The sequence below is a fragment of the Pangasianodon hypophthalmus genome, chromosome 2, assembly GCF_027358585.1.
Source record: "Pangasianodon hypophthalmus isolate fPanHyp1 chromosome 2, fPanHyp1.pri, whole genome shotgun sequence".
NCBI lineage: Eukaryota > Metazoa > Chordata > Actinopteri > Siluriformes > Pangasiidae > Pangasianodon > Pangasianodon hypophthalmus.
In genome coordinates, this window is record NC_069711.1 from 22003079 (window position 1) to 22018632 (window position 15554).

The window sequence follows — 15554 nt, forward strand, 5'->3', positions numbered from 1 at the left end:
TACGTGTTATCTATATATGAATCTAGCAGTCTGTGTGTGTGTGTGTGTGTGTGTGTGTGTTTCACCTCTGATGTTGAATCTTGTTAATCTGAGATGTCATAGTGAAGAAACTGATGCACACACACACAGACAGAGGGAAAGAAAAAGAACTAGAGCTTTGCTGTAACTCACTACACTCAAGATCTCAACTCCCCCTCAACCATCCCCCCCTCCCCCCTCCAACCGCTGTCACTATTTCTGTCATCATCCTGCATCTCTCTGTTCCCTGTTCTGTTTTTCTCCCTGTCTTCCTGTCTTGGAAATATAGCTCTGACTTCACACATTCAACTAGCCTCTTCTACTAATTAACCAGAGCATCTCTCTACATCTCCCTCTCTGCTCTGCTCTCCCCCTCCACACATCCCTTCATCTCCCAAATCCACAGAGAACTAATGGAATTTTCTCATCATTTTCTGTACCATCTATGCTCTGAGTAGCATTAGCTACAGGGCTGGAATAAATAATTTATAGCCAGTCACCTCATATGTCTAATGAAAGCTTGCACACTCTGGATTCTGTGTCTTTTTTTCCTGTTCTGTCTAGTGTAGCTGAATTATGTGCCTTTAGCTGTATGTGTGTGTGTGTGTGTGTGTATGTGCTCTATATTCACATATCCATATACTCTATATTTCTTATGTGTGACGTTTTTCCAGTGTTTTAATATACAAGCTTTGAATAATATGTTATAAACAATCTTGGTGGTCTCTCCTTTTTTCAAGGCTCCTCTCATCTCTAAAGAACAGATGTACTGTGTTCAATTCCCTCCTCCAGATGTCTGCACTGTGGACTAGTTAGATCTGGAAGCTGCTATCAAGAAGAACAAGACTAGTGAGCAAACATTTCTGTTTACTGTTACTGTTAGATGTGGAAGTAGATGTAGAGAGAGAAAGAGGGGGAGAGAAAGTAAGGACAGAGGGAAAGATAGAAGCTACTTTTGATTATAAGAGTACTAATAATGTTTAAAGATGTAATTAATGGTTAAACTTAGTGCTAATTGTATAGAGTACCTTACAGGAGAAAGATAACAAGCTACATAACAAAAGCTAGAGTCATATATTCAATACATTCAAGCAACAAGCCTGGGAAAACCCTTCACATGATGAAATGTTGACATTTTTACTGAAGCAGGGGTGCCTGAAGACCATTTTTAGGCCAAGAACGAGTAGGATTGCATGTTATTTTGATACTTGTCAACACCAAATCTGACACCGATCCTGACAGGAGTTATCTATTTAGCATTAAGCAATCAGGGGTGTCAGGGAACATTTTGTTTACCACTGTTTATGTTATGCTACGGTGTGTTGCTAGCAATTAACTCCTCATACTGGGTTTTAATGTTTAACATGTTACGGCTTTTAAACAGTAGCTGTAACAGGGAGTGCGAGGGACCTGAGCGTTCAGAGCAGTGAGCACAAGGTGCCGTGAATTGTAACTTGATATGGGAGCAAAGTAAAGAACTGAAGCAGGCTTATCTCAGTGCTCAAAGTGCTCAGTGCTCGCAGAACTGAAGTGACCGCTCTCGTTTGACAGTTTGTCTGCAAGCTCACTTCCCTGCGTTTATTTTAAAGGACCATGGTCACTGACACAGCTCTGCACGCTCAGGTTGCCTGCCCTCACAGTCTCTAGTAAGGATACTGTTTAAGTGCTACTAGATGTTTTATAATAATAATAATAATAATAATAATAATAATAATAATGTGTATTTTTATAGAGCCTTTCTCAGACACTTTACACAGTAAAATAATATAAGCAGAAAACAAAACAGATCAGGTACCTTGTAGGAGATGCTGTAGTTCTCTTGATATTTTTGCAGAGCACAGTTTGCTCTCTGCTTTGCTTTGATCATTAATTGTGAAATATATCCAGATCACTTTGCGTCATCTGTTCATTGGCATGACAGTGTACCCTAGGCTTACATCACGCGCTGTCGCGTGGTGTCAGATGTTGCTATTGGAGCATTTTTACGAGTACCAGTATGAGTAAATGAGCACAGAATCAGACCGATACCTAACACCAGTATCTGTATCAATGCATCCCTAATACATAGTTCTGAAAATTGCAGATTTTCCTGAACTAAAATATGTTTCCCTTTTGCATGTACCTCAACCACAATTAAATTTAGAACACTTTAAATTCTGGTTACCCCTAAAATTGAAATAGGAGAAAACTGCATTTTGACTGTGGTGCAGGAGCATCACGGGCTTTTTCAAACTGAACTGATGAGGCTAATGTCCTTTCGGCTATGGCACGTAGCTATCCAACAACTTGATCAAAGCCTGACAGTCACTGTGTGAGGAAATCACACTTAGCTAGCAACAACAAATGGGTTTTCCCAGACTGCCACATATACATAGACAATGAGAGAATCATGATTGCGGCAGTGGTAAAGATTAATAAATGGCACTCCAGTGTAGGGGTGCTATATGTAAATGTAAAAAAAAAAAAAGAAAAAGCTCATAAATAATGATTCCTCAAGATATATGGTTCTGTCTTTCTGAAAAGGATACATTTGCAACACTGTGTTGTAAGGTTTTACATAGAGCCTGTCTGCAGATGGACAAACCGAAGAACTTTTGAAGACGTAGAGACTAATATTATGACAGTGTTTTTCTGGAAAAATTACATGATTGTTTAGTCGACCTACTTTGAAGTTACATTTTGCTACACAGCAGATGAAAATACAAGTTGTTTTTATTTGACATTCTCTGGAAATCAAGCATGCATGATTATTCAGGGTCAGCGTCAAAGTAAAGTAAACACTGATTGCAGGCATTCGGGAGTTGCCATTTTTTGCTTCTGCAGTGCTGAATGGATCTGTTTCTTCTCTATGATTTAGCAGAATGGATGAGTGGTCAGTGGAGCAGCTGCTGAGCTTGTAGACCTGCCTGCAGGTGCACGTGTGTGTGTCTGTGTAATCTGTGTCTCATCTATGTAATCACAAGAAGGCGAGGCAAATCAAATTCTTCCCTCTCTCACTTCCTCTGTTCCTCTATTCATTAGTTTAATTCAGTTTCATCTGGGCTGAATAACAAATGGCCTTTGTCACTGAGTATATACAGTATTTCATATGTGGGCCAGTGGGATACATGCCATCCACAGTATAATAAAGATACACAGGCTTCAGATGAGGTAGTAATTAGATTTCAGCTGATGAAGTAAAATTGCTTCCATAGTGTGACGTTGATAGAAGGCCATGCACAGGCCTCCCCATTAAGGTATTTCCTTTACACATGCATGCACACACACTCTCTCTCTCTCAGTATCTAATTAAACAGCAAGTGCACTGGTGCTGGTAATTGACTGTGGGTGGAGGGTGCGGTATAGGGTTCACATTAGTCAGCAATTACAAGTATGTTCCAACTTCGGCTAATTAGGTCTCAAGGACAGTTAGTGTATGTTTTTGGCATAGGTGACGTCCCTGATCACTTTTCCTCTTGAAACTCCCATGAGCAGATTTTTCTGTACATTTTTATTGCTTGTTGCAGTGTGTAGCATTGGCAATTTAGCTGTCAATCAACTTCATAATCACAATACTCCAGAGTATGCCTCCTCCCAGTGATCCCAAACATAAAGAATGCCGCTCAAGATTTGCTGTTAGCTCCTAAAACCAAAAAAGCTCACTCACCATTTTCCAGTGATGTTTTGGAAAGCACTGAAACTAGTTAACTCAGCTAGTTAGCGATCTACAAGATGACAAGCACAATAGCAATGACAGTGTATTAGCATGAAAGATGAAGCTTTGGAAGCTGTTTGAGCAAAGTGTACAGATGAGGATGTAAGAGAACTGGATGGACTAAGGATTAAAGCACTGCTGCATCACTAAGATGAAGTGTGGGCTAAATCCCACTGGCACCACTATCAGTGGGCAGTTGAACGGCACTGTGGTTAAAGTAGGAAACAGTTAACTGAAGTGAAAATAGACTAATTGAAGATTGGTTATTGTTTTTATGTATTGATATGTATAAATCAATGAGGGTGGATTTTTCCTATAATAAGACATATTTTCCCATAATAAGACATATATTGTCTTCATATTTAAATGCATTTCCACATTCCTTCCAAAAGTATTTCTACAGGTATTGTAATAATAACAGTTTGAGTAAAAGATCTTCACAATATCATTTTACGAAGATCGTGGTGCTATGCTACTTTTAGGGAACTATTTTTCATGATGCTTTATGATTTACAGCTGGTAGGCTAAATGCTCAGAATTCAATCAGCTTTTCCTTCAAGATGTTTGGTTGGAGTGCAAGAACATTATGTTGCCAGGTTGACTGATGACCTGCTCACCAGCTGCAGCACTGGCATCCTGTAGTGCTTCTCTGGCACTTAGGGAGATTTCTGAGAGTGTTTGGGCTCTCAGTTGAATTGTAGCATAAAACGCAAACACAACTTATATTTCTTTGCCTTTATATTCCACCCTATAGAGTAGACGCTGGAGTGCTGTCAATAACTGTTTGAGATAAATAATTTGAAAGTTGGAATAGATTATATATGCAATAGTTGCAATAGGTTGTGAATGGTAATGAATGGTAAAATTTGACAAGAACTTTTTATCTATACCAGTGGCCTCAGGTCAGGATCCACTTTTGTGAGTCACCACTGCTTTGTACCTTTGATTAAATTCTCTTTCCCAAAAATGATCAAATCTTCTGGTCAAATTCCAAGCCTCTGGCCCAAACAGCAAAGATAAAAACAGTCCCATGTGCAGCATTGTGATGACTTCCATCTTTCATGAGCATAGACAGTAGTTATGTTTCATAAACATGCCCTCAGGATTTTCACTGTTGTTACTCTACACCAGCCTTCACAAGAAATTATCTTCACTTGTTGATGGTTCATAATTTATGTTTCATTACACAAAATAATTGCACCTTCAGGGTTCTAATGGATCTCCTATCTAACACTGGAGAGATTAATAATTGCAGTGCTAATACTTTTCATTACAAATTGCACCATATTAAATAACCATTAACCATTAACATGAATGTTATTTGATAATTAATCTCACTGAGAGTGCTTTGGAAATGCACAGGACTGAAGCCATCCGTCCAAGTTGCATCCATTCTTGGTCTTCTTGTTCTTCTTCTTAATTTGTAATTAAACCAAAACCAGTCACAGTCATTTCTTTCTTTTCTGATCTTTACGATTACTGTTTTGAATGTCTCTGATCGATGTCATTGTGATTTGACCTTACAGTGTTATAATATTTTTATGACTTATGAGAATCAGTCTTTTTTATCGAAGAGACTGATGTAGAAAGAAATCTGAAAGGATCAACTGATAAAAATTTCTTTTAAACTAAATACTTTTTCTTATTCTCTAAGCTTTTACACACAAATTTAGTAAAGCAGCAAATGACTCTGGAGGCATTTGATAGCCACATGTTTGTAATTTGTTTGCTGAAGTACTTTTTTTGTCTTTCCACAGTCTACTAACATTTAGAACAGAGAGAGAGAGAGGGAGAGTCGATGACACTGAAACACACAAATGATGGACAAGAAAAGTGGTAAGAATAACTGTTTTTTATGAATTTAATTACTTAATTAGAATTCATTCCTCAAAGCCTTTGAGTTGACATTTATCCAGATCACAGTCAAAAAAATCCTAAAGGTGTCTGGAATTGTGTTTCAGCAAATGGCTTTTCTGCCAAGGCCTCTGAGAGTGGGGGACAGAGGAAACAGCTGCCATATTCTGTGGAGACACCCTACGGCTTTCACCTGGATCTGGACTTCTTAAAATATGTTGATGACATTGAGAAGGGTAATACCATCAAGAGAGTGCATATACAGAGAAAGAACAGGGGGCCAAAATATAGCACACTGCCACGCAACTTCAGCCTTCCTGGACATGGTGCAAGACCTGCAGCCAAAGACACATGGTCCAACACATCTACCCTGGGATCCAAGCCCAAGTCACGTGTTACTGAGGTCCAGCAACTTTTTGATTTCAGAGCCAGCAATGACAATGCTAGCAGCAGCAGTAGCAGCCAAAGCACCCCTGCTGGTCAATCAAATGTGCAAGGTAGCAGCTGCCTCTCTTCCCCCAAAACTGTGGATCAGGTCCATATTCAGGCTTCCCAAGACCAACAGGCTTCCCTGAGCCTTAACGTGAGGCCTCACTTGTTTCGGGCATCCAGCATGCCTGTTAATGTCCCACACAGGAAATCTTCAGACTCTACCGATGAACAGAGCTCTCAATCACAGAATGGCTCAACTGAAAAACTATTTCGCCCTGTGGATAGTAGTGACAGAAGAGGGAGTATTCCTCAAGACAGGGCCAGCCTGCATCAACAGATAACGGCAGCACTGAAACGGGTGCGCGAACTAGAGGAGCAGGTCAGGACGATCCCTGAGCTAAAGGCTCAGATTTGCTCCCTAAGAGAAGAGAGGGAACATCTGCTTCAGAGAATCCAAACACAGTCTCATGTAAAGATCCTGCCAGAAGAAGAGCCAAGTGAAAAACCCCAACCAGAATCCCAAGAAAGTACTAACCTTCCTTCAGCAACAAAACAGCAAGAAGCTCCGTCCCTTTTCCAGGATACTATGAGTGACAGTCATACTAAAATTCCAGAAAAAGAGTCAACTGTAGATAAACTGGCCCAGAACATTGAAGGACCACCAACATACACAGTTTTTGGAGAAGGACCAGTTCTAGATGTGGTCTCTGTTCCAGTGATACTCATTGAGAAAGTCGAAAGTCCAACTGATTCAGAAGAATCAGAGAGAATGGTGGAAGAATCTGAACATGAGACTGAAGTATCTGAAAAGCTTTCAGAACAAGGATTAGAAGAACAGGAGGAAAAGCCAGAGACCTCATTAAAAGATAAAGGGTCTGACCTAACAGTGGAGTTTTCCATAACAGAAGAAAAAGGAGATATATATGAAGGCACAGTGTCCCAAGATGAACCTGAAAAAACAGAAACAATTGACTGGTCTGTTGTAGAAAAGGAAGAACCTGCCTCCACAATAAATGAAGAAGATGTTCTCACAATCCAAGAACTCCAAGAAAAAGTCAAGACATTGGAGGAAAGATTAAGGCAGGTCAGCTGTGATCTGGAAATGACAAGCTCCTTACTGAGAGTACAGATGGAGGAGAATAGACAAAAGGACGTAACTATTCAGGAGCTAAGTGAAAAAGTAAAAGAACCCATTGCAGTCAGTGTAGAGCAAGAGTTGGAGGTTCCACCAGAGACTGAGCAACTTCCACCACACATTACTACTTGTGATGCGTCAGTCAATACTGACAGCAAGCATGTGTTAGAAAAAGCAGTCCTAACAGATATTGACCTAAAACCTATTGACACTATCGAAGAAACAGACCAAATGTGCTGTAGTACTCAAACAAATATCGTTGAGACGCGAGAAATTGAGGTGTTAGCACAGGTGATGACATCTGAAAAAGTTGTGGGGGTGGAAATTGTTACATGTGACCAGGCAGTTGAAACAGATGTGTATGAAAATAGCTTGGAGGCCAAAGAAAGAAAGGAAATTGAAGCTGCAGATGAAAGATACAGTGTATATAGAGATGATGTAGACAAAGAGAAAATGATTGAAAGCGATGTGGCTGAAGAGTATGTTATAGTAGAAAAGACTGAAGGTGATTTGGTTGGGATAGTACCCAAGGATAATGCAAATGCCAAGTCCTTGGCCGGGGAAAATGAATTGGTGGAGAATGTTGAAACTGTGGCAATAGAAACCATAAAACCAGATACAAGCACAGATGAACCATTACAGCATGACCAAAAGCAAGGGCAAGGACAAGACATTCAGCCTCAACCTCAGAGGTCCACTGAAGCTTCAGCATCACCTGCAGCCATAGGCCAGGTTGTCACTCGGATCCAAGGTCTTCTCAATGAACAGTGGGCCAGCCTGGGGAGTGGGAGCCAGGAACCAAAAGGAGAGGGCTCACAGAAACAGCCAGTCTCAAAGATCAGCTCCATCCAGAGTCACCTCCGAGGTTCACTTAGTGCCCTTTCAGCCTTCTATTCTCCTGTTCAAAAAGGAGGTGCAGCAAAGCAGTCAGGTATAGGCCCATTACATTAGTCACATATGTACATACTAGACACACTGGTGTTGAAAATAATAATGGTCACCACCCTTTTAGCTGGTGCAATACCTCCTTACATGAACATTTATACACTCGAGTGATGATTTTATCCAAAGTGACTTACAATCGAAATAGGAAATACAGATATACTGTATAAGCATAACTGAGCTGGACATTCCTCAAAGGCCCAACACTGGTTCTCTGGCAACCATGGGATGTGAATTCATAACCTTCCAATCACTAGGTCAGGAAGTTCACCCACTAATACCCCACTGCTCAACCTATAACCACTCAGAAACTGAAACATTGGCTAAACATGACCCATGCTTCATAGAAATCTACTTTAACCCACATGTTCCCAACCCTTGTCCTGGAGAACCCCCATCCTGTACATTTTAGTGTTTTCCAGCAGTGGCTCATGACCACAGATATTGAAGGGGGCAGGACAACAGTAAGAAATCTGACTGGCAACCAAATCAATGGAACATTGGCTTATAGTCTTCAAATAGCAAAATTTTTTAAAAATTATTGGTCACTCAAAAGAGGTAATTAGTATTTCATGGAATTTAAAATGGATGGAGGTGTGAATTGGAACTTTATTAAGATTAACATTTGCTGAATAGCCAATACGGTATATATAGTAGTGTTTTCCCAGCTTCAACCTAGGAATTAGCTGATTAGTTGTATCTAGAGTGTTAGACAATGGAAAACACTAAAATGTGCTCCAGGACAAGGTTTAGGAAACAGTGCTTTACCCTATCTTAACCTATACTTGTTTCAGTTAGGGCACAAATGTAACTCTCCTGAGCAAGCAGATAATAGTATCGTGTGTCAGATATCAAGATTTGACTGACTACTATGTGAACAATATCCAACAAATAAGCTTTAACTAAAGCCATTCACGCCATGTTTAGACTGCTTATTAAATAAACCCTTGTATTTGTCCTATTCTGTATTTTTTTAATCCCAATTTCACCGAATTTGGTCATTTGCAAATTCCCACCCATTCTCCATATCACATGAGAGCTACCAATCAGGGAGGGTGAAGTCTAGCAAATGCTTCTTCCGAGACACATGAAGCCATCCAGTGCATCTTTTCGAACTGCTGCTCATGCTATGTCACAGGGCAGCTAAACACACTCAGAGGAAAGCAAATTTTACCTTTGTTAAAATAATAGCGAATAGATTCCTTGATGTTTCCTGTTTCTTATTATGCCAAAGGAATGGTCTGTAGCAGGTGTACTTGACCATATCTTAGGAAATAACATGTCTTAGTAACGATGTTAACATTTTAAAGTCGGCTATTTCTCATTGCTTTGTCATACAGAACATTTAACCATTATGAGATTGATACTACAGTATTTTTTTATTGTAGCTGTTTATTGTTTACCAACTGTGAACACTATGTTTTTCAGCATAGTTTGGGAGAATATGTTTTTTTCAAGGCATCATAAATGTACTTCAATTGTGGTCTCGTAATATTAGCTTAAGCTTGCATTCATACAGCCACAGTCAAGCTATCAGCCTCATACATATACAATTATGTTCTCCTGAGTGAATATCAATTTAATGACATAATTTTTGTCATTAAAGTGGTGTCATAGGAATTTTAAATAACATACTAACAAGCCCCAAAACAACTGCAAGATATATGGTTACATGTGGGTTTATTTGTGAAAGGTAGGCAAATGCCTATTCTGAAGTGAGCCTACAGAATGCACAAAGACAGCAACAGGGAAATAAACTTTTTTTAAAAAAAATAATCCTTTTATCTCGAGGATTGATTATGTCTGTAGGGCCTGTGACAAGCATCCTACAATTCTACACTCTGAGATTGTGTTAAGTCACTCTTCTTCACAGACATGAACCATATTTATTAGGGCAGTGATATTACAAAAAAAATGGGTTTTTTTTTCCTTTCTTTTTTTTTCAGTACAGTGGTAGAATATATTTAGGAAGGAAGAACAGGTGCAGAGTTGGCAAAAGACTTCACATCTGACCACTCTCTCCCTTCCCAGGCCTCAAATCTATCATGAAGAAGAATGACTGTCCTGACAAGCACGGGACTGGAGGAGCCAAGAAAAACCTGAAATTTGTTGGCGTAAATGGAGGGTAAATTTTTTTTATATTATTATTATTGCCATACTCTGCATTTTGAAACAACTTCAATGTTCATTATCCATGTAATGGTTTACAGTAGTGGTACATTATTACAGCTACATTTTTGCACCACTGGGTACTTACTATTTGGTTGACTTAGTAGACACTTTATTAGGTAGGTATGCCATTTTATTACATGAATGACTGCTTAGCCAATGCCACTGCAAAGATAACACATTATTAGTTGACAGGCTTATGCTAAATGCAAGAGCATAAATTTATTGATTCTATTGAGACAGAGTTTTATATCCTGGTCCAGATGCCACTTGTGCTGTTGTCAAAATAGGTTATTTATCAAAAAAGGCCATTGAAAACTTAATACAATTGTGAAGGAGAAAAGATGAGTATAAGTTTCCATTTTGGTTCTGTCGGCCCTGAGTGTTCAATTTGAAGCAGTTGACAATGATTTTTTAAATAGATTTTTAATGGTCAGGTTTACAAAATGGTCAGTTTAGACAAACTCTTGTCTGACTTAGAGTTTACCTGCAGAATGTTAGCAGTTTGTTAGTGTTAGGTGAGAATTTTCTGTCTAAAAAGTGCAGCATGGTATCCTACAAGGTTCTGTAGGCCATCTATTGTTCTCCATTTATATACAGGCTCTTGAACATGTTATTTTCAAAGATGTTGGCTAGATGCAGCAATACAGCTATTCCAAATGGATGACTGATTGTGACAAAGACATAAATTTTTAGATAATTATGGAAATGTCTTCCTTCTACATCCTGGCAAACCACTGATGTTGGGTACTAAGTCTATTTGCAGTAGGGTTGTTGATTTTACACTCTAGAACTTGATGGTTATTTTGTATATGCAAAAGTTATAGTTATGGATCTTGGTGTAACCCTACAATCGATGCTGATTTATTATCTAATTCCCATGAGAACTTTAGGAATGCAGTTTCTATAGATTTTCTAATTTCCAATTCATGGTTACTCTGTCTTTTACCTTATTAAATGTGGTTTTCATGATTTATAGTAATTTTCATAGATTTATAGTTAATTATCCATTCATTCATTCAACTTCAACCGAGTTTTCCTGGTCAGGGTCAGCCAATTTATAGTTAAATCATGATTATTGATTGCTTAACAAATGTGCCTTATCATAGATACTTTGTTTTGCCCTTTTAAACTTGTATATATAAAGCACTAGATTTTATGAAAAGTGCTGTATCAAAATAATTATATTATTGTTTTATTAACTAATATTTGAGTATAATAGGTAGGTAGTTCATCTAGGTAGGTAGTTCATCTAGATCACTCTGTTCTATTTTGGACAAATTCAAATTGGTGGGAAATATGGAAGTGGATTTTTTTTCCTGAGAACAATTTTAATATGCTAAACAAGCCAAGTCATTTGTGAGAGAAGTACACATAATGAAGGATACATAACCTCATGTTCACTAATACAGATGGAACTGCAGTGCATATATAATCAGGCTTGTATGAATGAAGTAGTCGCTGTTCGAATTGCCATGAAGGCTAATGTCATATTTTCATCTTTGTATTAGTCATCGGAAATTGGGTCCAAAGTTCAATGTCATTTTCATCAATCAAATTAAAATTGCTCTGTCTTAACTGTTCCCACTTTCCCTGTTCTATCTGTCATCTCAAAGATCAGGTAGAACTAGAAGCTGTAGGTGTCAGTTTTGTTTGCTGCTGGTGATTTAGATGAAGAGCCATGAGTGAAATGTGGAAAAACCTCAGCAATAACAAAGAACTCTCTCTGCATTTGGGAGCAGGTCAGCACTGGTGAAGGCTGTGTCTCAGCTGTGTTTGCCCAGGCCTCAGCAGTAAGATAATTACCCTGATAGAGCAGAGCAGACAGTTGACCCTCCTGCACAGTGATCTTGTGTCTGAAATCACTCCCTTACTCACTTATTCACTGTTTACTATCCTATATAAGACACTACAGACCAGTGATAAATTAAAGGAAAAACACCTCCCATGTCTTAGTAACATGTTGGGCTACCAGAAGCTGCCAAAGCAGCCTCAACGAGCCCTGGCACAGACGCGACAAGTCTCTGGAACTGTACGGGAGGGATGATGAGTCAGCTGATCTCAACCCAATTTAACACCACTAGGACATTTTGGAGCATTTCATTTACAAAACACCATCTGAGGGAGTATCATTGGAAGAAGGCTGTTTATCGCTCCAGTACAGCTTCAGAGACTTATAGAATTTATGCCAAGGCAGTGTTTGGTGGCTCAACTGCTTACTAATATGCTTTTATGTTTGTTATAACTTTAAGACTGAATTCAGACGACACAAAATTAAAGACATATTAAAAGTGACTTTCTGCATAGAACTATTGTCAACAGTTGGCATTAGTATTTATATATATATATATATATATATATATATATATATATATATATATATATATATATATATATATATATGTTAGTTATATATGTTAATTTCGAGTTAAACAGCAATGACTATGCATTGTGGTACTTATTGCTATAGTGTTCATTAGTTGTACAGTGGATTTGCAGTGCACTAGGGCAATAATATAGTGAACTTTGCATAAAATTTGCCCACTAAAAATACAGACAACACTACAAAATGGCTGCACAGCTTTCCAAGAGAACTCAACACTAATATGACATATCAAAAATTAATATAAAAAGAGATCATCAAGGGAAAGTTATTAGATTTTCATCTAATAATCATCAAGGGAGGGTTATTAGCTTTCAAAATGGGTTGAACTTGGAATCCTCTCTGAAAAGGAAACAGCCTGTTGTAAGGCTTTACACAAATCCTATATGGCTTTTAGGGCTCTAGATTTAACCCGAGAATTTATATTGAAATCAAATAAATATCTATGTATATGCAGTAATTCCTAATGTGCCTGTTGGTGATAATGGTCAATAATATTACATGTCATGGCAGATGAAGCAATTACTGCTATCCTATAGAGGTGATAGATTTGTATTCTAAAGCTCGGAAAATCAGCTAGGATTATCTTAAGTGCAGCCTGGCAGGACTGTTGTTAGAGATGACAGCTAGTAATTTCAGAATTTAACCACGCAGCCATGATCCAGGCAAACAAAACAGCACACAATGAAATTTAGATAACCACAGCTCAGTTAGTAAGAGGTTTCTGTATACCACATTATAACACCTTTCTCTCTGTTCTAAAAACTGACAGTAAGTTATGCATAATTATTATTACAATAATAATAATATTTACAAGTCAGATTCATTAGGCAAAACCCCACTCAGATCCTATGTCCATTACATTGAACATCATATGTTTACTTTTTTTTATTTTGTTTTGCAACATAAAGCCCCATTTTGTTAAAGCCCCAAAATCTAGAGCCTTGAAATGAGTCTGCATTCCAGTTGAAGAGGAAGATTAAGAGTTTGTTTGAACTCTTTTAACCTTAAAGCAATTTACATAAAGCTTTATCAATGGCTTTAAAAAAAAAAAAAAAAAGCTTAAAAAAAGTAAAAATTTTCTACATGGGATTTTTTTTTTTAAATGTTTATCCATTAGTGTGATTAGAGTGGAAAATAGGCTTTAAACTTTTAGTTCACTTTAGTTCATTTTACAAAGTGATTAATAGGATGAGGATGAAGATGAAGGGAAAGCTGTTTGATATAAAAAGTATATGAGTATAAAAATCTGGGTGAACTATTTAAATTTGTATGAAATATTATAAATATTACTAAATAATACAATAATACAAAAGTTAATGCATATTCTGCCTCAAGGGAAAAATACCATACTTGCTTTAGGAAGGCTTGTTGTATAAACTGCAACAGAAAGGCAGTTTTTCTTAAATAAACAAAAATCAAACTCCTCATTTTGAGATTAAAATAAAATAGAGACATGCACCAGTTTCCATTTTTCCATTATTATCTATTAATTTTTTTTATATTTCCATTTCACTGCACAATGACATTTTTTGTGTATTAGATGTGAAATTGCTCTTGCTGTAATTGAAACTGCCAAAGACATGAACACACAGCATTTCAACTGTGTTCTTGAGGAATTATGGGAATTACATGCTTCCTGATAAGATTTTAATGAAAAAGCTGGATTTTTCAACCAGGCAGAGGAGACTGGTGTCTCATAACACAGCTTAGAAGTGCACACACACACACACACACACATACACACACACACATTTTCTTTTGTACATTCATGGCAGCCTACTTATGTTTCCTTTCCTTTTTAAGCATGAGTACTTTCATTTATATACATACATAAACATGTGGATGTTTTCATCTTTAATTATTATTATAATAAAACAAACTGTCTGTAATGGTGTCTATTTGCTATTTGTTGTCATTCTTTTCCTAAGCTGATTGGTTTGCTGATTATTGTAATCTCACCTTAAGAACGCATAACTCATATAAGCCAGTTAACCGTAAAAGATTGACATTGATAACCGAGGCTGTCTGTGTTGTTCAGCTATGAGACAACCTCCAGTGAGGAGTCCAGTGGGGAGGAGAATGAGGACAAGAGGGAGGAGGAGAAGGAGAAGGAGAAGGAGGAGGAGGTGGATAGCTCGGACACGGAGGAACAGGGAGAGGAGAGTGGAGTGGCCCAGGAGGAGGAGAAGGAGGCTGCTACTGCTGGGGAGCAGGCTGAAGAAGCTCAGGCAGGGGGGTCCCAGGGCTCTGTGGAGCCTAAAGACCCCCAGGCCAGCGTTGATCCCCAGGAGGAGCAGCCCAGCAGGTGAGACAGAGGGCCAGGAGAAAAAAGAGAGAAGTCAAGTAAAGTCAAGCCAAGCTTTAAAAACATCCATACATACAATATACCTATACAATGGGACCCAATATTGTGCTTCTAGGATCATACACAGAGCTCTGTCATTCATAAATTTGAAAGGGAAGAAGACCAATGTACAGATTCAGTATAACAACAACAACAACAACAACAACAACAACAATAATAATAATAATAATAATAATAATAATAATAATAATGTCACTTTCTTTTTGTCACATCCAGATATCATCAGAAAAATGAATGGTTATTTCACCGATCAGATCAGATGAGATCTTTTTTTGCTCATGACTGGCAAACCAATTTGATGTCATTATACATTTTCTTTCCATTATTCTGTCCCATGAATTCTCTTCATGGGTTTGCTAAGTATGTGTAATCCACAGTGTGGAAAATACATGCACAAGCATGTATGAACAAGAATCACCAATGTTTTATTTCTATGAAGATTTTCATTTAAATGACTTTTTTTGCAAACATTCCTTCAGGTTCAGTTAGTTCTAAGACTAATATAGATTTTTTTTTTTTTTTTTCAATTTTCATTATATTTGTATTAGTATTCATAGTA

The 15554-nt window shown here is 37.8% G+C and overlaps 1 protein-coding gene across 4 annotated transcripts in view; it reads left to right on the top strand.

Annotated features, from left to right (window-relative positions):
• The window catches only part of kank4 (KN motif and ankyrin repeat domains 4), a 56081-nt gene that overhangs the window by 31810 nt on the left and 8717 nt on the right, over window positions 1-15554 (top strand). For 3 of the 4 annotated variants that reach the window (XM_026917138.3, XM_026917147.3, XM_026917154.3), the window contains exons 3-7: window positions 759-867; window positions 5470-5548; window positions 5674-8064; window positions 10107-10200; window positions 14669-14935. In XM_026917138.3, coding sequence (XP_026772939.2) covers window positions 5530-5548; window positions 5674-8064; window positions 10107-10200; window positions 14669-14935 — 2771 coding nt within the window. In that variant the 5' untranslated portion in view covers window positions 759-867; window positions 5470-5529. The remainder of the gene's footprint in view (window positions 1-758; window positions 868-5469; window positions 5549-5673; window positions 8065-10106; window positions 10201-14668; window positions 14936-15554) is intronic. The other variant, XM_053230741.1, reaches the window with a different exon arrangement.